Source organism: Megalobrama amblycephala, linkage group LG22, assembly GCF_018812025.1.
Source record: "Megalobrama amblycephala isolate DHTTF-2021 linkage group LG22, ASM1881202v1, whole genome shotgun sequence".
Lineage (NCBI taxonomy): Eukaryota > Metazoa > Chordata > Actinopteri > Cypriniformes > Xenocyprididae > Megalobrama > Megalobrama amblycephala.
In genome coordinates, this window is record NC_063065.1 from 25322045 (window position 1) to 25344931 (window position 22887).

The 22887-nt window shown below is 35.8% G+C and overlaps 1 protein-coding gene across 1 annotated transcript; it reads left to right on the top strand.

The window, feature by feature from the left end:
- Window positions 1–1837: 1837 nt before the first annotated feature.
- On the top strand, window positions 1838–21901 carry txndc5 (thioredoxin domain containing 5). Its single transcript, XM_048174627.1, has 10 exons — window positions 1838–2140; window positions 3482–3634; window positions 4477–4582; window positions 5671–5767; window positions 7908–8023; window positions 8127–8213; window positions 14414–14563; window positions 15265–15347; window positions 18458–18587; window positions 21235–21901. The coding sequence occupies exons 1-10, from the start codon at window positions 1968–1970 to the stop codon at window positions 21355–21357; spliced, it is 1218 nt and encodes a 405-aa protein (XP_048030584.1). The 5' UTR covers window positions 1838–1967; the 3' UTR covers window positions 21358–21901.
- The last annotated feature ends 986 nt before the right edge of the window (window positions 21902–22887 follow it).

The following is a 22887-nucleotide window of genomic DNA, read 5'->3' on the forward strand; positions in this document are numbered from 1 at the left end:
GTGGAGGAACCGCCAATGGAAGCATCTGTGGTTTGGAAGGACAAACTTGGGATGAAGAGCGTTGGAGCGAAACAACTTCATCGGGACATGGAGGAACCGCCAAGAGTTTGGGAGGATCCACTTGAGGTGCTGGAGCCGGTTTCTGAGGACTCACGGGTGGTTTTGTCACCGGAGGCAGGGGGTTGGAAGTGAGCAGCTGGTAGAGAGAGGTGTTCTGAGACACTTGGAAGCATTGGTAGTTCTCCCTCTATTGGCTTCAAGAAGGAAGATCTGTCAGGAGTATGCAGAGGTTTGACCTCCACAAGAAGTGGTGTTGGCTCTGTGATCTTCCGTTGCTTCCGTTTTCTCTTCTTCCTTTTCTTTTCTCCAGCTTCCCTAAGCTCACTTCCTCCCTCCATCAACTTTTCCAGACTGTGCATCTCTCTTTTTTTCTGATGCACACGTCCACTCTTCTTTATCTTTATCTTTTCAAGTCTGAGTGCCTCTCTCTCCTCTTCAGCCTCATCTTTATGACTGATCTTTCCCTCAATCTTCAACTCTCTTTCCTCCTCTCTCTCTCCAAGCTGGCACTTCTCAGGTACCTTGCGCCTTCTCTTCCTGCTTTTCCTGTCATTGGCAGCGAATTCGAAGGCCTCACACTCCTGTGGAAGTTTCTCTACTGCCGCTAATTCTTGCGCAGCACATGGCTGTGTCTCCCTTCTGCGCAAGAAGTGAGCGAAACGCTCAAACAGTTGTCTAAAAACACTGCTAAACAGCGCCATTAATGGACACTGAATGCTGCAAGCGAATTCAATATTTATCGTCAATATCTGCAGAAAGTCTTGAAAGTCTTTCGATCTGTTCACTCCTAACACACCAACAGCAGACCAGAGTCAGAGCTGCAGTTAGAGCTGCCAGAACGGAATCTCCACTATGATGTCACAACGGTGAGCTCAAACCTACTGAGGGAGAACTCTGAACAATGTGAGCAGCTCCAGAAGCAGCAAAGACACACATTCAAACTAGTGGCACAAAATAAAATACTGACTGTTTCCAAACAAGTTTCCAAATACACCTTCTGCCCCTGAATATAGTAAAAAAAAAAAAAAAAAAATGTAGTTGGCTTTTAAGAAACAATAGTTAAAATGCAAAACAATAGGCTACAGTAAAACAGTATTTTTTTACAGTCAAAAAATAGCTATTTTTGTATTTTATTATATAAGATATTATAAATATATTTTAATGTTAATATATTAAAAATATATAAAATAATATTAAATTTATTATTCTAATGACAAAGCTGAATTTTCAGCATCAGTCATTCAGTGTCAAGTGATCATTCAGAAATTCTAATATGCTGATTTGCTGCTCAAGAAATATATATATATATATATATATATATATATATATATATATATATATATATATATATATATATATATATATATATATATCAATGTAAAAAAAAAAATATTTCGTATTATAATCACCATTGTTCTGCTTAATATTTTTGTGTCTGTTCCCTCTGTATGCCCTGCAAAAACTACATCGAAGATGATTAGTTCAATTCTAAACTTCAATTTACTCTGAACGTTAGAAAAGACGTTTCTTATTGTGAATTTACTGTTTTCTGTACTGTTTTCAGTATAAGATAATATTTTCAAGTACCAAAATAGAACACTATAGTGAATAAGGACACTGATGTAACACTGATTTTTCTTAAGTCATAAAAAGTTTCTTGATCTCGAAATAACAGTAAAAAAACCGCATGGCTCTTATGAGCCTCCGTACACCAGTGTCCCGGATGCGCAGCGTCGATAAGAGCGCCTGCGCAGTCCTCAAATCTACACATCATACGGCTCGTCAACACACACCTGCTGACGTTTGTTAGGATGTTATACAGATCAGCTTTGTCTGCTAGTGGCACACTCACTCACACACTGATTTAAACTCACAGCTCCGGTTCATTTTCACAGGCCTGCTCAGTTATGAACATGACGCCGTTTTTAACGAGTTTTATTTATTTGGCGTTGTTATGCAGTTGGATAAGCTGTGATAATGACACAGAAGAGGATGAGCACGCCAAACACACATACACGGTGGAGATGTTTAATGATGCCGTCTCTACTGCTCCACACTTCGTCATGTTCTACGCGCCCTGGTAAAACTGAACACCTTCAACAAACATTTTCATTATATTAAGATATACATAAAGTGATAAATGTATTGAGGTCAGCGTCGTTGTGTTAGTTCTGGGTTGAATTGCTGGGTTGTTTGAAGTGACTAAGTCCATTAGCCACTTTAATCTTCACTCATGTAAATTGAAAAAAAAAAAAGAAAAATGAATGAATGAAGTGGATGTAAAGGTTTTAATTCTAGTTGATATAAAAACACAATGCACAGCTTTTTGATATAGAGTGATGATAATGATGATGATAATGGACTTTGGTGAAAAGTTTAAATTCCTGCAAAGTTTTAGTGTACGTGGCAGAGCATGAACAGCCATGACATCAGACATCACTTCCTCATCCTCTTACAAAAAATGTACTATAGTGTTTTAAAAATGTGCATTGGTAATACTAGGGTTCATTTTTGGATGGTATTATGGTAATAGCATGTTGTTGTTTTTAGTTCTTTTTTTGTTTTTTCAATTTCACTAACACAAATACAAGGCCATGCCTCTCAGAAAACATCAAAAAATACATTTTTGTTTTGATCATGTATGGTAGTGCTGTTGAATTCTTTGAAGTACTTTGGAGTATATAAATTCTATGATGCTTGCATTTTAGTACCATTGTATATTTATAGTACCATAGTTATACCCTCACTTTACCATGGTACCACCACAGTACACCGTACTGTATGAGCAATAATCATGTCAATATCATACCATGCCGTTGTTGGCTTCTTCTGAACAAAAGATTACCATGCTTTTGAGGTATGTACAATGGTATTACAATGTACAGCACCTTTGATGGTATTCAATCCGAACAGCCACATTACAGACACACAATCAGTGATTCCAAACTATAAACGACAATAAACCGCTTGTCCTTCATTTTAATTAATGGTGTTTAGCAAGTACTATTACTATTGCTTTCCTCTTCCCAAAATTAATTTTTACCACAAGCTTGTTGCATAAGGCTTTTAATATTAGGGCTATAGGCATCTAATTGGAAGGTACTACTAAACATTTCCTTGATTTTAATAATGTTCTATTCTCTTGGTGTTCTTCTGTCTGTGTTCTGTATTTTATTGTACTTTATTGTATGTACATTTAAATTATAAATATATTTGTTTTAACTTGAGATTGATTCACACACAAGGCAAGTTCCTTTTACTTGACCAATGAACTTTAACTTCAGCAGATTTTAAAAAGTTACTTTAGTTAGTTATGGCCCGTTGCTCTCTTACGTTGTGAAACCTTTGTAATATGTGATGGAATAATATGTAATTCAGTAAATGGTATGCTAAGTGTTTGGATTTGTTTGTGGTTATGCAGGTGTGGTCACTGTCAGAGGCTGCAAGGGACATGGAATGAGCTGGCAGAGAAATATAACAGTATGGAGGATCCCCCAGTGTATGTTGTGAAAGTCGACTGCACTAAAGACACTAAGTTTTGCTCCAGTGAACATGGGATCCGTGGATACCCAACGTAAGCATTATTGCACCTTTAGTACTGTATGTTATTACACATCATGGTCCTCGAGAAAAAAAAAAGACACGTTTTGAGATGTTATACCCACAGAATGAGAGTAAAAATTACTCAGATGTTGTCTACTGTACTTTGAACTTTGCACTGAATTAACACTGAGCTGACTTCAGCTGAATTATGATTCTCATTTCTCAATTCTGTCATCATTTACTCACCCTCATGTTCTTCCAATCCCGTAAGGCTTTTGTTCATCTTCGGAAAACAAATAAAGATATTTTAATGAAATCTGAGAGATTTCTGTTTCTCCATTGACCGTCTACGTAACTACCAATTTGACGCTTCAAAAAGTTAATAAAGAGATCGTACAACTAATCCATGTGAATTGAGCGTTTAGTCCAAATTTTCTGAAGAGACATTATCTCTTTATATGATGAACAGATTTAATTTAGGCTTTTATTCACATATAAACATTTATCAACACACACATCAGATTTGGTAAACGGAAGCTCAAACATGCTTACTTGACGTGTGAGAACCAGTGAGGTTCGTTCTCGTGTGTTACGCAGCACGTTTGAGCTTCCATAAGAACCAATGAAGTTTGTTCTTGCGTGTCAAGCAAGTACAGTTGAGCTTCTGTTTATGATCGCTGATCAATGTTCATTGTTTATAGCTTTAAGCTGCTTTGAAATAATCTGCATTGTATAAAACTCTATATAAATAAAGGTGACATGACTATTGTGTGTGTTTGAGAGAGAGAGATGTCACATGACAGTCATGTGCTTCAGGTAAAAGGTAAATATGGTTTGATTAATCATTGACTGACTAATTTTGTTGTGTTACAGTCTGAAGCTGTTTAAACCTGAGCAGGATGCTGTGAAGTATCAGGGCCCAAGAGACTTGCAGGCCCTAGAGAGCTGGATGCTGAAAACCCTGCAGGAGGAACCTGAAGTAAGATCACAAAACTGATGAAATTTGTAACACATTTTGATTCTGGCTTTTAAAGTCACCTGGCACAAGTATGGAACAATAACCTCTCCCTTCCACCAATCTGTCGCTCACATGAGATTGCAGCTATAGCAAGTGACAACGATTCATTTAATTCTCAATGGATAAAATCAAGTTTTGCCCTACTTTTTTTTTTTTTTTTTTTTTTTTTTTTTTTCCCTTTCTTTTGAGAAGCTATTTCACTTGGATATTTGTCACAATAGGAAAGAACTATCACAAGTTCAATTTCATGCCAACTTTAAAAGTACTTTGTGTAGTTCTTGGTCAAGGAGAAAAGGCTTGTTCACACCAAGGACAATGACAATAATGATAAAGATATAATTCTAAAAATCGTTCTAAATATAAAAGAATAGCTAAGTCCACACCACAACTATAAGGATAATGGCACAGAGAAACAATTTTGTTGGAATCACTTGCAGAATGATTTTTTTGTAGCTGATGAACGATAAGAACATTGACAGCCTATCAGAATCCATCTTGCTTTAAAGAGTTTGACTATTTAAAGCTGCTGGCGACTTAACTGCAGTGCACGTTTAATGGAGGCCAGCTTATAAAAGCTCTGTGAGTAGACCTCACTTCCCCGGCTTCAAGTGGTGCACTAGTGACTGACGCTTAAGGCTGTGGTCTGTAGCGTCCTTGTTAGCCAGAGACGCTGGTTTGAGTCCTGCTTGGAGCAGTGCGAGTAGAACCGGAGAGGTTTCATTGGTGCCATGACCCAGATGGGGGTGAGTGTAACGGAAGCCAGCTAGTAAGAGCTGTGTGAGTAAACCTCACTCCTCTGGCCTCAATAGGTACACTAGTGACTGACACTAGAGGCTGCAGTCTTTAGTGTCCTTGTTAGCGCGGTCACCTCTCATGCCAGAAACATTGAATCCCACTCGGGGTTAGAATAAACAGAATGATACCGTCCGCTGGTGTGAACGCCAATATTTATTGTTATAGTTACCTTCTTGTTGTGAACGGGCCTTAATTCTAAAATGTGTACCTATTACAACACTAATTTTGTCTTATTTGTACCCATTTCACTCCAGGAGCCCCAGAGTGAACCCGAGCCACCCAAAGTTCCTGAACCCAAACAGGGCCTGTATGAACTCACAGCCACAAATTTCAAATCACACATCTCTAAAGGTAGTAGCCCACAACCAGTCTGTATATACACCTTTCAAGAAGATTATATATTAAGAATATATCCTTACAGTTGCATTACAAAGTAATTGTAATGGTATATCTTACAGTATTATATTAGTCAACAGGATAAGTCACTCAAAAAATGAAAATTCTTTCTATTCATTGACAGACATAAAAATGATCCATATTATTCAGGCTGTTTCGGAAGATCAAATGTGCGTTCTTGATGTGCAAGAACCAATTTGGTTTGTTCTTGAGCGTGACCCACATGTTTGAGCTTCTTTTGACTATGTTTGATGTGGCTATGCATGTAATTTGATCAGTGTTTATATGTGAATAAAAGTTAAATTGAAAATAAATTAAATCTATTCATCATATAAAGCAATTGAAAAAAAAAGTCTTTCATCATAAAAGACTTGGATTAAACCGCTTGATTCATATGGATTAATTTTATGATGTTTTTAATATCCTTTTTGAATTGTTTTAGTTAACTTGGCGTTCCACTGAGGGACAGAAACTTCTTAGGTTTCATTAAATAATACCTTAATTTGTATTTCAAAGATTAACTAAAGTTTTATGGAATGACATGAGGATGAGAAATTGATGACATAATTTTGTGTCATGATAACACTACATTGTATCAACTTTTTCAAATTATGAAAAATGTGTGTATTACATTATGTAGAAGGATTTTTTTATTTGTCCCTTTTATATTTTATTATATTCTCTACACTGTACAACTATATGACTGTGAAGGTACAAATTCATCACCTGGAAAGTGAAGAATTCAAACAAAGATCTCTACTTCCCTGCCAATATTATCTCGAGACAACCAGCACAGATGGAGTGTGAAATTATGAAAAAGTTATGACACTATATATCTTATCTCAAGTTATCCAGTAATCACAAACAACTGGTTAGTCACTCTCTTCTTTTCTTAGCATTTAAAATATAAGTTTTGATGATACATGTCATGATCAGTATTTCTTATACAGTTTTAATTCTTATAAATTTTTAAACATGGCTTTAGAAGGTAATATCACCTGGTTTTCCAGAGTTTCGTTGAAAAATCATCAGGATTTTAATTTGGCTTCTGTTGTTCCCATAATTTTCTTTTTATGACAATTACTTTGGTAGTCAAGGTAAATTATGGTCTGGCCTTGGTCAGTTTCAGCCCTTTTCTCAGCCCTTTTATGCTACTTGTTCCGTCTGTTAAACAAATAACTGATTCCTGTTTTGAGGAGAGGCAGGAAATGATGCCTAGCTTTGACAGAGCTCTTTATGTTCCCCACTTTCAGATATTGGAAGCACAAGTCAAGTCACCTTTATTTATATAGCGCTTTTTACAATACAGATTGTTTCAAAGCAGCTTTACAGTGATAAGAAAATAATGCATCAAAGTTTGTTTTGGCTGTACAGCAGCTCTTGAAGAAAATAGTGTCATTGTCCAGCTTGTAAAAAATCATTATTAATTTAGTTTATCTATACAGCAGCTTTGGAGAAAACAGTGATGTCATCATCCAGCTCAGTTCAGTTCGCTTACAAACAGTGTCAGTACAGTCAGATCAATAATTTTGTTGAATATTAAGTGTTCCCAACTAAGCAAGCCAAAGGCGACAGTGGCAAGGAACCTAAACTCCATCAGGTGACAGAGTGGAGAAAAAAAAAAAACCTTGGGAGAAACCAGGCTCAGTTGGGGGGCCAGTTCTCCTCTGCCCAACAAATGAACACTGCATGATTGATTCATAAATGTTGTTGCATAAACCTAAAGTGGTGCTCACAAAGTTTTTCTTTTACATCTTCATTTAATGTGCAGTCATTTGTGTAATGCTTAAGTCGATATACTTCCACATTCAGGACTGTACTGTGTATACATTATGCATTTCAGTTGAAAAATAGCTCTGTAACATCATATGGTTGTGGGTGGCAAGAGTGTTGAGTAGGGGGAGGGAGGTATCAGTTGAATTTTTGTGATTCTGATATCAAGCTGAGTTTCAATTCCAATAAGGTAAAAAAAAAAAAAAAAAATGTAAGTCTAACATATTTATTCTTTGTCTTTTTGCAAAACATTTGTTGATATCCTACTTGAGACACAGATCTCAACATTTTGAGTTTGTAACCCTGCTGTTGTCCTCTGCAGGTTCTCACTTTGTGAAGTTCTATGCACCGTGGTGTGGGCATTGCAAAGCCATGGCTCCAACATGGGAACAGCTCGCCACCAGCTTTGAGCATTCAGACAGCGTCAAGATCGGCAAGGTGAAGAGAGGCCATCATGGTTTCTCTTTTTATTTTCTACTTTGTAAATTGCTGTTTTATAATTTATTTATTCATTCATTCATTTATTTTTTGCATGCTAAAGGTGGATTGCACACAGCATTATGAAGTGTGTTCAGAAAATCAGGTTCGTGGTTATCCCACGCTGCTGTTCTTCAGTGATGGAGAGAAGGTAAGGACCTCTATTGTGGCTTCATTTTTTAAGATGTGTATGGACATATTACTGTTCAAAAGGTTGTTTTTTTATGTTTTTGAAAAGTCTCATGATGCTCACCAAGGCTGCATTTATTTACTCAAAAATACTGTGTAAACTGTAATATAGTGAAATTATTTCTTTTTAAAATAACTGATTTCTTTTTTTTATATATATTTTAAAGTGTAATTTATTTCTGTGATGGCAAAGCTGAATTTTCAACAGCCATTACTCCAGTCTTCTGTCACATCATTCTAATATGCTGATTGGGTGCTAAAGAAACCTTTCTAATTAAAAATGCTGAAAACAGTTGTGCTGCTTAAAGGATTAGTTCACTTTCAAATTAAAATTTCCTGATAATTTACTCACCCCCATGTCATCCAACATGTCCATGTCCTTCTCTCTTCAGTCGAAAAGAAATTAAGGTTTTTGATGACATTCCAGGATTTTTCTCCATATAGTGGACTTCAATGGCCTCCAAACAGTTGAAGGTCAAAATTAGTTTCATTGCATTCAGTTGCATTCATGTTTTAACCATAAATGCTCATCTTGAACTAGCTCTCTCTTCTTCTTCTCTATTAGAATTCCAGCAGTGTAGACACTGCTAAGTGTATTACTGCCCTCCACAGGTCAAAGTTTGAACTAATTGTTATACACTTGCACTAGCATATTGTATATGACAATTTAGTTCAAACTTTGACCTGAGGAGGGCAGTAATTTACACTTAGAAGTGTCTACACTGCCGGATTTATAGAGAAGAAGAAGAGAGCTAGTTCAAGATGAAATGTATAAAATTTTAATTTTTTTTTTTTAGAAAATGAGTTATGGTTTCTCTAGATAAGACCATTATTTTTCACCTGGGATTGTGTAGAACGCTTTGAAGCTACAATGAAACTGTAATTTTGAATTTCAACCGTTTGGAGGCCATTGAAGTCCACAATATGGAGAAAAATCCTGGAATGTTTTCATCAAAAACCTTAATTCTTTTCGACTCGAGAAAGAAAGACATGAACATCTTGGATGACATGGGGGTGAGTAATTATCAGAATTTTTATTTGAAAGTGAACTCATCCTTAAATATTTTTGTGGAATTTTTCTTCAGGATTCTTTGAATAGACAGTTTAAAAGAACAGCATTTATTTAAAGGTGAAGTATGTAGTTTCTGCAACACTAGTGGCACCTAACAGAATTACAAAAATAAATCATATTTTGCAAATGCCCCTTTTCGCGCATCGTACCTCCCCCAACTCAAGCATCACAATCACAGCTCTTACAGGTGCTTGTAAAGACATGTCTCCACACAGGTTACTTGGCTACTTTCAATAAAAGGACCAACATATTAGGAATACTTTTAGTTGTGTTGCTATGTCATGAGTAAGCAATTGATTAGGCGAACACTCTGTCTAGAGCAACCGTGAGTGTCTTTTATTTATTTGTTTTTAATACTTTTTTTTTTTTTGAAAGTTTGGAAAAAAAAAAAAAAAAAATACAATAAATTCAATAATGGTGCAAAAGTTGACAAGTTTTAAACTCTTAACATCCTATTCCCATTCCTACCCATACAGCACAACAAAAGAGAAGACTAAGTTAACGTATGGTCCTTAAGTGATCGGTACAATACAAAAACATCAAAAAACGTCAAATAACCCACTTACATTTTAAACCTCTAATTGTAAATTTTATTTTCTCAAGTTGAATGTAATTCATCACCTCATTGGTCCATTTACTGTATTTTGAGGGGTCAGCCCTTTTCCACTGTAACAAGATTAAACACCTAGCCAAAAGTGAAGTAAAGGCAATAACTGTTCCTATGTCTTTCCTAAGTTCTATGCCCTTAGGCCTAGTGCCAAAAATAGCAATTAAGGGGTCCTTAATAAGAATACCATAGATGTTATTATACGTCTCAATTTTTTCAGAATTCCTCCAACCGAGGACAAAACCAAAACATGTGAGCTGTTGTAGCGGGTGAATGTGAACACCTATTTCATGCGGAGCTAATTTTGGGATAAGTCTTAGCTAACTTTGAGTTAGTAAAATGAAGTCTATGAAGTATCTTGAATTGGATAAGATCATGCCTGGCACAAGGAGATGAGGAGTCTACTTGGCCTAGAATATCATTTTTTCATAACTTTCAATAGCCTGATCCTGTTCTCTTCCCAAACAAAGAATGCAGAATCCACATACTGTAGGATGGAGGAAATAAACGTTGGAAACTATAGAACTCAGAATAGAGGCTGCCTGCACACCAAAATGCTTCCTAAATTGTGACCAAATTTTTAGAGTATGTGCAACAACTGGATTTTTAGAGGAAATATACATGTTTCCAGTCAGAGGGAGTAAAGTACAGACTACATATCGAAGACGAAATCTACTACATAATTGTTCCCCTTGCACCCACAGTGGAATATTGTGTGGGTCTAAGTCAGACACACAGTGTATGATTTTCTGAATCTTACTCTTTCTTATAAAAATAGGAATATTTGAAAATGAATACAGGAAGCGAGGTAGGACTGACATTTTAACTAGGCTAATACGACCTGCTAATGACAAGGGTAATCTGGACCATTTGGTAAAATCATCTTTGCAACGACCTAAAAGCAGGGAAACATTAGCTTTAAACAAATCAGTAAATGATCGTGCGACTTGTACACCTAGGTATTTAAAACCCTCATGAACTATTCTAAACGGGATAAGGGAAGTATCTATGCAGAGATGATTTGACTGGGAATAATTCACTTTTATGCATGTTAAGCTTATAGCCTGAGAATTTACCAAACTCTTCTAAGACTGAACTAATATGGGGTACTGGTAAATCAGGGTTAGAAACATATAACAAAACATGATCCGCATATAATGAAATCTTATGCTCAATCCCATTCCGAATGATACCTTTAAAGCTACCAGACTGATGAAGTGCTGCAGCCAAAGGTTCAATCGAAATTGCAAATAGCAAAGGGGAGAGCGGACATCCATGTCTGGTACCTCGATGCAAAGGAAAATACTCAGAGTAAATATTATTTTATATTGAGGTATTTCCACTCTACCTTATCGAACGCCTTTTCAGCGTCAAGGGAAATTATAACGTCCTGATCATCTTGTGTGTTAGTGTACATTACATTTATAAAGGCGTCGCAAATTACTAAATGGATTGCGTCCACGAATAAATCCTGTTTGATCGTTAGAAATTATAGTTGGAAGAACAGGTTCTATACGCATTGCAAGGACTTTGGCTAATATTTTAAAATCAACATTTAAGAGTGAAATTGGCCTGTAAGACTCACAAAAAGTAGGGTCCTTTTTATCTTTTAGAAGAAGAGAGATTGAAGCTTGTGTGAGTTTCGGAGGTAGGGTTCCATTAGTAAAAGATTCATTATAGACTGCTACAAGAGGGCCTAATAATGTTGAGAATTTCTTATAAAATTCTATAGGAAAGCCATCTGGCCCTGGAGCTTTACTACTCTGCATTGCTGAAATGGCATTTGTTACTTCTACTTGCATTATGAGTTGGCCAAGATCAGAGTTAAAATTGACATTTATAGTTGGTAGATTCACTTTTGTAAAAAAGGAATCTATAATTACTGAATCATTAGGATATTCTGAGGTATATAAAGCAGTAAAAAAAAAAAAAAAAAATTAACAAAAGCTATTGTTAATATCTTGTAAAGAATACAACAGTGAGCCTAACGGGGACCTAATGTGAGTGATCGTTTTCAAGTTATTTGATTGACAACAATTTACTGGCTTTGTCCCTAAATTCATAGAATGTATAACGAGTTTTTAACAAACTTTTCTCTACATATGAGGTAGATAGTAGATTATATTCAGTTTGAAGTCGCAGTCTCTCTTTATATAGATCAGGTTTAGGAGATGTAGCATACTGCTCATCCAACCTGCTAATTGCAAATTAAAGATCCTTGAGCTTAAAGGGATAGTTCACCCAAAAATGAAAATTTGACATTTATCTGCTTACCCCCAGCGCATCCAAGATGTAGGTGACTTTGTTTCTTCAGTAGAACACAAATGATGATTTTTAACTCCAACCGTTGCCGTCTGTCAGTCAAATAATGCGAGTGAATACGAACTTCTACTATAAGAGTAAATAAAACTTGCATAGACAAGTCCAAATTAAACCCTGCGGCTCGTGATGACACATTGATGTCCTAAGACACGAAACGATCGGTTTGTGTGATAAACCGAACAGTATTTATATCATTTTTACCTCTAAAACACCACTATGTCCAACTGCGTTCAGCACTCATTAGTAAGGTCTGATCGCGCTCTGACAGCGGCAGTGATGTCTCGCACTCGATCAGACCTTACTAACGAGTGCTGAATGCAGTTTGACATAGTGGTGTATTAGAGTTAAACCGAACAGTATTTATATAATTTTTTTATCACACAATTATATATTCGGAGCATATATGTTAACAAGAAATCACTTGCCTTCCATAAAGGCAACCTGTAACAATCACGTAACTCCTGGAGGCATCATTGATGACCTCCTCATTAATGAACGGAATATCCCTGCCCTTCACATTGAAACCCGAGTGAAACACCTGTCTGAGTTTAATTACATCCGAATTGAGAATGTGAGTTTCTTGCAAGAAAAGCAATGAGAAAATACTATTTCTCTTTATAACATTGTTAATGCCTTTTACATTCCAAATGGAAAATTTAAATCAAAAATAAGTTTTGGGCATTTAATAAGAAAACTATATATTTTTACATACATACAGAACTAAGTTTACTGAACCGATCATAATGAACAACACAAGTACATTGACTCAGCACCTCGTTTAGAATCATCGACATCCTCGGCGATATCAACCGGTTTTTTTAGCATTAGCCATCGGCATATTGTGCTAGTGAAGTTCTTTCTTTATATTCTCAGGGCGTGTTGAAAAATGTCACTGAGTAGTTAAATTAAAGAAATACCCAGAGCAGAGAACTTCACGACTTCACACCGCCATCTTACCGGAAGTCGTGTCTCAGTTATGCATGGCGCTTTTTTTTTTTTTTTTTTTTTTTTTTTTTTTGACTTGACACACCAACTGTGTGAGGCTCTCTACACTGGGCACAAAGTAAACATTATAAACTGAATGGTTGCATGATATTGTATTGAAGCATCCATTGTACAAGCAATGCATTCATCGCAATGCCCCAGTCGCTTTGACATGTTCATGACCTGTTTAATCTTTGAAGGATTTTGGTCTGCACTCCTGTACCTGAAACTGAATGTGTTTCCCCATGTAACATGTCAGTCATGGTCCCACACTGGTAAACACTCTCTGGCTCCGCCTGCTACAGTAGCCACACCCCAAACTCAAGAGAATGACGATCTGAGAGGACCTCTCTCAATGTTTACTGTCCCTGGAGGGCTCAGTGTTTAAAATTTTAGGGGAGATAAACCCATAAATGTAACCCTGGACCACAAAACCAGTCATAAGGGTAAATTTTTTGAAATTGAGATTTATACATCATTTGAAAACTGAATAAATAAGCTTTCCATAGGACAATATTTGGTTGAGAATCTGGAATCTGAGGGTGCAAAAATAAATGTGATATATTTATGGTTGGAAATGTACAAAATATTTTAATGGAACATGATCTTTACTTAGTATCCTAATGATTTTTGGCATAAAAGAAAAATAATTTTGACCCATACAATGTATTGTTGGCTATTGCTACAAATATACCTGTGCGACTTATGACTGGTTTTGTGGTCCAGTGTCATAAATGGCATTCTAATAGTTGTCAATGAACAATAAACTGGGTTAAGAGAATGTGTTTTAACATAAAAATTGTACATACTTTACCTTTTTAAGGTGTTTTTTTTTTTTTTTTTTTTTTTTTTTTTTTTTTTGTAGTTTTTACTGTCGCTTTTGATTAATTTAATGCATATTAAAAAGTAAAAAATCTTACTGATCGTAAACAGTTCCTTTTTTTTCCCCCTCTCTTTTATTTTCAGTTACTTCTATAATTTCTATGATTTTCACCTGGTGACAAATAAACTATCATTAAAAATAATCCCATGGGCTTGTGTTAGTCACCTACTCCATATTTAGAGACCAGAATATCACATATCACTTAGCAATGCCCTGCAAAATCATGATGAAATGTGCAATTACAGTTAACACCAAACAATATCAGTAAGCTGTATGCATGATGTATGTTTTCAGATCGATCAGTACAGAGGGAAACGCGATCTGGACTCGTTTAAAGAGTTTGTGGATAATCAAGTGAAAGCTGCTGAATCTAAAGATGAACCTGTGATTGAGAAGGAGCATGCTCACGAAGTCCCACCCAGCGCTGAACCTGATAAACAAGAGGTGTGTGTCTGTTTTTGTTTTCACACAATACTGGTTTTGTTTGCAGATTTCCTGCTTGGCACCATAGAGATTCGATCCGTTTGTATGTGCGGGCAGATGTTTGAACAGCGAGCTGCAGACTTTGGCCCGTAGACACAAATCTGCATCTTGAAACCGAGGTAGTAATTATGGGCAGAGCAGCTATTTCCTCCTGCTGATGCAAATGTGCATGTGTGCGTGCGCTTGGGTTGGTGGGACGGGGTGGGCGGGGAACTTAAAGAGCTGTTATTTTGTTTTGTTAATTGGCTTTCCTGTCTAAGCTTGTCTATTATAAAGGGATTCTGGCCGGCTGGAATTGTTGGATGGCTAAAGAGCTTCCCTTAAGAGCTCTGTTTCATAGTTTTAATTATTTTCAGATTGAGGATAATTTTAAAAGCTTGTAAAATTTGCTTGAATGTCAAAACTTGCTGATGCCTTTGAGATGAGACCTTACTCTTGTGTTCAGAACTGGTGTTGTAATTAAGGAAACTAGCCAGTGAGAGGTGTTTAAACTTCAGCAGGATATAACCTGTAGAAATTCTCTAGGGTTTATACTATGCCTCGTAACATGAATTTTGTGCTATTAGTGTAATTAACTCATTGGTTAACAAGGAACACAATGCAGTGTTAAATGCGTACAAAATGTGCTGCCACTAAAACATGTTTCATTTTGTGTCTCTCAGTCTAATGTTCTGGTCTTGACTGAGAGCAACTTTGATGAGACAGTTGCCAAAGGACTCTCCTTCATCAAGTTCTATGCCCCATGGTAAGTGTTAGTAGGGTCTCATTTGACATTTCGACTGGTAATTTATCAGTGGTTTAGTGGCAGGTGGGGGGCTGGCTGATTATAAAAAAAAAAAATAAATAATAATAATAATAATAATAATAATAATAAAAAGTTCATTTATAGCAGTCATTGTTTGTGATTTAAAACCTAAGCAGCATCAGTATTTCTAGACTATTATAGTTTTTATTAATATTTATAAATATTAGTCTTTTTAAAATATTTCTATTTGGGTATAATTTATTTTATTTCAGTTTTAGTTTATTTCAAGTTAGTAATTTTACTAAAACTAAACAGTTTTAAATAACTAAAATAAGTTTTTCGTCTAATTTTATTTCAGCTTCATTTCAATTAACAAAAAAGATTTTTTTATAGTTAAAGACAATAACCCTGATCAGTATTGACACTAGTAATCTTCATATGCTGTAGGGGTGTAACGATACGCTCAGGTCACGATACGGTACGTATCTCGATACGGAGTTCACGATACAATACGTATCACGATATTTTGAACAAAATGAAACTGAAATTCAAACAAGATTTATTAAAAAAACATGAACAAATTTCAATAATTTTCCTTGTTGTACATACAAGATCACATTTCAATAAAATAAATAAATATAAAATTTTAATAAAAACCTTCTGTATTCAAATTAACAGTTGAATAGGGCTGTCTGTCACTGAAAAAAAATGTTAAAGTTAACATGAACTTAGAATTATGAATAGGGCCGTTCACATATCGCGTCTAAAAACGCGTGGAAGGCGCGGCCGCACCGCTTCTCCTTCTTTCCAAAGCGCTTGCGCTCCCGTGGCGTCGGTCGTTGCTATGCAACCATGAACTGAGCTCTCCAAGAGGATCAGGATGTTTCTGCAAAGGATAAATGATTTCTAGCCCTTGCATTAGTTTTACTACGAGATATATTGATGGAGATAAGATATAAAAACCACCATGTACAGCTATGATCAGCTGTTCGGCTGAGCTTTTGATGTTTTGTTACGGAAAGGCCATAGCTGATTGGTTGATTCTTGTCACACGACCTGCGGTGCGCTTGCGGCATTCTGAGAAGTTGAGAATTGCATGCGCGTCGCGACCGCGTTGATCCCATTATGAGCGCGCCTGCCGCGCGGCTACATTTGAAAATAATAACTGACTTGCACGCGGAAAATACGCAATGTGAACGGTCCCACAGAACTTCTTAAAGCAAAGCATCGCAAGCGTCTTTTGCTTTTCTGTGAGCACAGCTGTTGCTGTGCACTGCGGTGAAAGAAAGCCACGACGTTTCTCACGCGACCATGCAAGAGACTGACATGAGAAACGTTTAAACCTGCTTGCAAGATTCAATGTGTGCCCAAAACACTTAACTAGAGAGCTGATTGAGACACACCATCTACGATAAATCGTTACACCCCTAATAATTATAGTAATTTAAAAATGTGGTAGCATTGGATCTGGACAGGAAGGATAACTCTGGGAGTTGGAAGGGGTGTGTCGCGATTCTGCCTTCTCACATCGCGATACAGGTTCGTGGACCTGCGTATCGCGATTTCGGTTTCATATCGCATATCGTTACAGCCCTAATATGCTGTATTTGTGAAGTACGTCTTGTAAAGACACTCAGTATGTTCCATATGTAGCCTTTGGTTTTAATTCATTTAGCAAATATGGCAAAAGAGTTTAGAAGTGATTAGAGCTGCACGATTAATCACTAAAAGATTGCGATCTCGATTCAAACACCCATGCAATCTTATTCCTAAATAACAATGATTCGGCCATGTCTAATAAACCTTTGACAAGTTCGATCACAGCATTCAGATCTGTATAGGTATGAAACAGCTTCACAATCAGTCTTTTCAACCACACAGTATAATTTCTGTTACAAACATTCAATGTATCACAGACGTACTTTGATAAGTTTATAGTTTGGATTTAAGCACAGATGTCTAGAGTAGCGAGTAAATAATCTTTTGAATGTAACTTGACTCTTCAAATTGTTTCATTACATCATTACACCAGTAGGTGGAGACAAGTGACTGTTAAAAATGGTTTTGTCATTGAATCATTCAAGAGATTTGTTCGACAACACTGATTCATCCAGTATTGAAACAAGTGAAGTCTTTATGAGTGAGTCGTTGAGTTATTCATTCAACCCGATATAATTATTTTTTTTTTTTAAATGGACAGCAGCAATTACCATTTTGTCAGAACCACTAGTAAATTACATGTTATCTTATTTAGTTGTCTCCTTAGAATCGTGAGAGAATCGTGATTCCTATTTTAAACAAGAAGCAGCTTTCAGTTTTTGCCAATGGAAATGCTTCTAAAAAAAAGCCAAAGCTGGATCAAGTGGATTGACACTAACAGTGAAACATTTGGCACTGTTATAGAAATACCAGCTTTCTTGGAATGTCAAATTAAATTGGAGGACCAGAACTCAGTGGGATGAATGGGTACATTCCTAAAAATGAGTTCTTTAGAAAGTGCGTTTCTTACAGTTAAAATATCTAAGTAATATTACAAATGAAAGTCATCCTCTTAAGCAAAACCTCCCAAGATATTGATAGACAAGAGTTGCTTTTAGAGAATGTATTTTTTTTTATATACCATGTTCTCTCTGAATTAGCTGAAAGTTGTGTATTAAAACTGCTGAACACAGTTACATTCACACAAACATTCTTAGAGTTTTGGATGAAAGGTATTTCAATTTTTATTTATTTTTACTTTTAATTATTAAATTGTATGCAACTAGATAACATTTTAAAACCGCACAATTGCAGTTTTTCAATGAGTGGTTCCTCTAATTGAAATTAACCTTTTTCTTTTTTTTTCTTTTGATGGATCAAATGTTGTCAAAAGACTTAGCAAGATTGATATATTTTTGTTAAGCTCTATTGCCAAGCCCGCGCAATGACAAGACACGTGTATATTTCCATGCACGCACACATGTACACACAGTGTGCTTCCCTCCCCTATCTGTTCCTCTGATCATCTTAACACTTCCTTAGTGGGTGATTAAAAGACCCGCCTGTCCCTGATTGGCTGAGATCTTCCTCTTGTCGTTCAGCGACTCACGCGATGTGTCCGTGTGTTTAAGGTGTGGTCACTGCAAGAACCTGGCCCCTACCTGGGAGGATCTATCTAAAAAGGAGTTTCCTGGTCTGACTGATGTGAAGATTGCTAAAGTGGACTGCACAGTGGAGAGAACACTCTGCAACAGATTCTCTGTAAGTCCCGCTCATATAGTCTGGAACACAGTTATAGGCCTGCTGGGGGAGGGATTGTGGATGTTTGAGGGATGGGGTCGACATAACTTCATATTAGTGGCTCATCTTTTGAATGAGGACATTCTTTAGCCAGTTTCAAAATCTTGTGTGCAGTCTATCAGGAATTTCCTATACAGGTTTCGATTCCATTACCACTGTAAAAGAAAATCCCTGTAAAATTTACGGTAAAAACTGGCAAGCTGTGGTTGGCAGAATTTTACAGTAAAAAATACAGTAGCAACGTTTTGGGTTTTAACGCACAGCTCTTAGTTTACTGTCTATTTTACAGTTCAAAACTGTATAATTTAATGGTTTATATTGTAATAATTATGGTTCATTACTGTTTATTGTACACATTATAAAAAAATTCTGTTAAAATTATAGTAAAAAACATATTTCATGAACTGATATGTTAATTTACCAACCTATTGAAGTACTGATATCTGTTTTGTACCTTTGTAATACACTGACAACCACCAAACACGGTGGTGATGAGAGTTCATCACAAGCAGCTCTTCCACAAGCTGAGAAGGACAATACTAATATATAGAAGGTGCACACAGTGTCATTCACACAAACACTAAACACCATCATGGAAACACACATGAAATTTTAAAAATGCAATAAACATTAATTTAATAACATTAGATGTAACATAAAACCCTAATGCACATAACTAATTAGAAAAAAACTATGAAAAACTAAGAAGCAGTTGTTTCAATGAAAATAGTGTCATGTAGGGAATTGTGGCAATGTCAATTTACTTTTTTTTTTTCCACTGTAAATTATACAAGGACTTGTTTTTCACTTCCAAAAACTGTAGATTTAATGGTATTTTAAAATCCATAAAATTCATTAAAAAATGTACCATTAGATCTTTTACAGTTATTCACTGTATATAGTACGGAAACTTTAACTGTTTTTCACTGTAGCATTTGTACAGTCTTTTACCATTAAAATCATTTTTTTTTTTTTTTTTTTTTTTACAGTGAGTGTTAATTTTGTCTTTATTTTTTTTTATTTAGTCTTAGTCCTATGTCAAATGTCCTTTTTAGTTTTTATTATATTTGGTCAACCTATCCTGTTTTTTGTTTAGTCAAGTTTTAGTTGACTAAAAAGCTGGCATTTTTAGTGTAGTTTTAGGTCTAATATTTGAATCATGGTGTATAATGGTTAATCTGATAATCACAATTTCTTTCAGCATTTTATCAGAATTATTGCACTTTCCCCTATAAGCACAAATCAGAATGTCAAATTATGCGCCAACCATGTTTATTTTACTCATCTAGTTTCCTCATTTATTATAACATATACATTAACACTCTCTACATTTTGTTGAGAGTAACTCAGTCATCTCTCAAAAGCAAAAACAGTAAAATTCCTTATAGTAATTCTAATAATTCTAAATTATGTTAATGTGTTTATACAAAAACAACAAAAAAGACTGTCAGTCAGTCATACAGAAGTTGCACGGAGTGAATTCATTCAGCAACCATAATCACAAACTATATGGTCAAGATCCATGTTTGGATTTATTACAGTTCATCACTGAGATGGTTTGCAGCATTTTGATTTAGTTGCAGCAAACGGCACAAGCGGCCACATGAAGGAACACAGACTCGCTGTATTCTAGTTCCTAATCATTATATTATCGAATTTTGTTTCAGTGCTTTTGAAGAAGCAACCAGCTAATTAGAGGCTTTTTTTGTTGTTCGTATGCTTATGGCCTGTAACTAACCTTTAACGTAATGTAACATTATGAGGGACAAAAAACAAAATTGTAAATTTAGATCTCGGAAATTTTTAGCTGGTTTTTGCCATGGATGCATGCATTGCATTAAAGCAAACAAACAAAAACTGAACCTCATTACTTACTCGCTCTACAATATGCAAGCGGATCAGTTTGCCAGACAAAAGTTGCTCTCTGTCATATTATTTCAAGGTTTATTAAAGACATTGTTAAAATAGTTCAACGTGACTACAGTGGTTCAACCTTAATGTTATGAAGTGACGAGAATACTTTTTGTGCACAAAAACAAAACATAAATAACGACTTTTATTCAACACTTTCTTCTCTACCGTCAGACTCGTACGCATTTGACGCAGTGAACGCAGTTCAGCCCTTATGTGTTTACGTCCGAACGCCGGCTCAGTATTGCCATCACACGTGTGCTGCTCATGTGATCAGGTGTCGGCCAATACTGAGTCAGCGTTCTGACGTAAAACCTGGAAGCGCTTCAACGAAAATGGCATAGGAGAATGACGGGAGAAACAAATTTGTTGAATGAAGTCGTCTTTTTTTTTTTTTTTGCTTTTGCGCACAAAAAGTATTCTCGTCACTTCATAATATTAAGGTTGAACCACTGTAGTCACATTGACTATTTTAACAATGTTTTTACTACTTTTCTGGACCTTGAATGTGGTAATTTCATTGCGTTCTATTGAAGATAAGAAAACCCCTTGGATTTCATCAAAAATATCTTAGTTGTGTTCCAAAGATTGCAGACTACATTTTTGAGCAGAGCAGTTGTCTTGGCTCCATTTTGAAATGGACATCTAAATGAATGTAAATGTATTGAATTATTGAATTGATCATTGTTCTCTGTAGGTGCGCGGATACCCGACACTCCTGATGTTCCGGGCGGGGGAACAGGGGGAGGAGCATAATGGAGGGCGGGACTTAGAGAGCTTACACAGTTTTGTCATGAAGCAAGCAAGAGATGAGCTGTAACTCCTCCCTCATTTTCCATCACACACTTCCTCTACAAGACAACACTATCTACATTTACTATACTGTCAGAAGGACTGCTTTTTCTTCATTTCTGTCCCACACCTACTGAAGTGAGGACAATCTTCACATGATAAAATATGAATGTACATTATTTCATCTATTCCAGTTGATAAGATTATTAGCAAATACAACCATACACCTTTTGATTTTGCCCTTCCTCTTTGAAAGAAACAGTTGTGCATATGAAAAAAATGACACCTCATTTCAGATCATTACATTGTTTTAGGAGCATATTTTGTCAATTATATGAGGAAATTCAGCTTAGTTTATGAATATCAACTAAGACTAAAAAATGACCTCAGGGAGACCATCTAAAGAAAAGAATGACATGTACCTATTGTCTTTTCCCTTTTTCTCAATTCAGTGTAAAATACTATGATACAAACAGCACTTTGAACCCTGTTTTTGTTGTGATCTTGTGAATTGGTTGTACTGTTCAAAGGTTAAAGTAAAATAAACCAGACTAAGGTAGTTTATTAGACCAGTTGGGAGACCAGCTTAAATCAGCCAAGATCAAGCTGGTTTGGATGGTTGGCCATCCAACCTGGCCAGGCTTACCAGCTTGATGACTAGCAAACCAGCCTTGTTTAAGCTGTTTTCCTCAGAAAGTTGGCCATTTGCTTAACTATTTGTTAATTTTGTCTTCTAAATCTTCTTAGTGCTCTCAGAGGCATGTGGGTTAGACACATTTCTAGACAAGTTGCATTTATATAAAGCATTTTTGGCAATTTTCTAAATAAGAAAAGTGAAGCAATGCAGAATAGATAATATTTGTTGTATAGTGACAGTTTATGGAAAAATGGTTTAATTTGAATTACAGTACAGGTTGTGAACAGTAAACGCAGTTGCGGTACAGTAATATTTTTTTTTTTTCTTAAACTTTCTGCAGATGTGTATGGAAGCTTGTTTCCACCACTAAATAAAAAATGTAAAAGATAATTGTGACTTTTTTTTTCTCACAATTGCGAGTTAACATCTTGCAATTCTGATGTGTTTTTTTTTTTTTTTTTTTTTTTTTTTTTCAGAATTATGTGATATAAAGTCACAATTGCAAGTTTTCTTTTTTTTTTTTTCAGAATTGCGAGTTTATATCTCACAATTCTGACTTTATAACTTGCATTTGCTTGTTATAAAGTCAGAATTGTGAGATTATAAACTCGCAATTGCAAGAAAAAAGTCAGAATTGTGAGAAGTCGCAATTAACTTTTTTTTTTTTTTTTTTTTTTTTTTTTTTTTTTTTATTCCAGGATGGAAACAAGCTTCCAATAGATGTGACTATTTTGCTCATGTCATTTTTCTTTTGGTTAGATTTGTCTTTTTAGATGATTTGAGTCTTTCATTTCTCATTTTTGTCTCTGTAATGCAGCCTTGATGGCTTTTACATGCAGTCAACCACTTTGTGATGGTGAAATTCAGATACTTCGTCACCTGGTGTCATTGCTTGAAGAACGCTGACAGTACTTGTATGTG

Excerpts from the sequence above, each read along its gene's own strand:
- txndc5 (XM_048174627.1), top strand. The coding sequence starts at position 1,968 with ATGAACATGACGCCGTTTTTAACGAGTTTTATTTATTTGGCGTTGTTA. Across the intron at positions 8,214-14,413 it reads TCTTCAGTGATGGAGAGAAG|ATCGATCAGTACAGAGGGAA; the intron begins GTAAGGACCTCT and ends GTATGTTTTCAG. Across the intron at positions 14,564-15,264 it reads CTGAACCTGATAAACAAGAG|TCTAATGTTCTGGTCTTGAC; the intron begins GTGTGTGTCTGT and ends TGTGTCTCTCAG.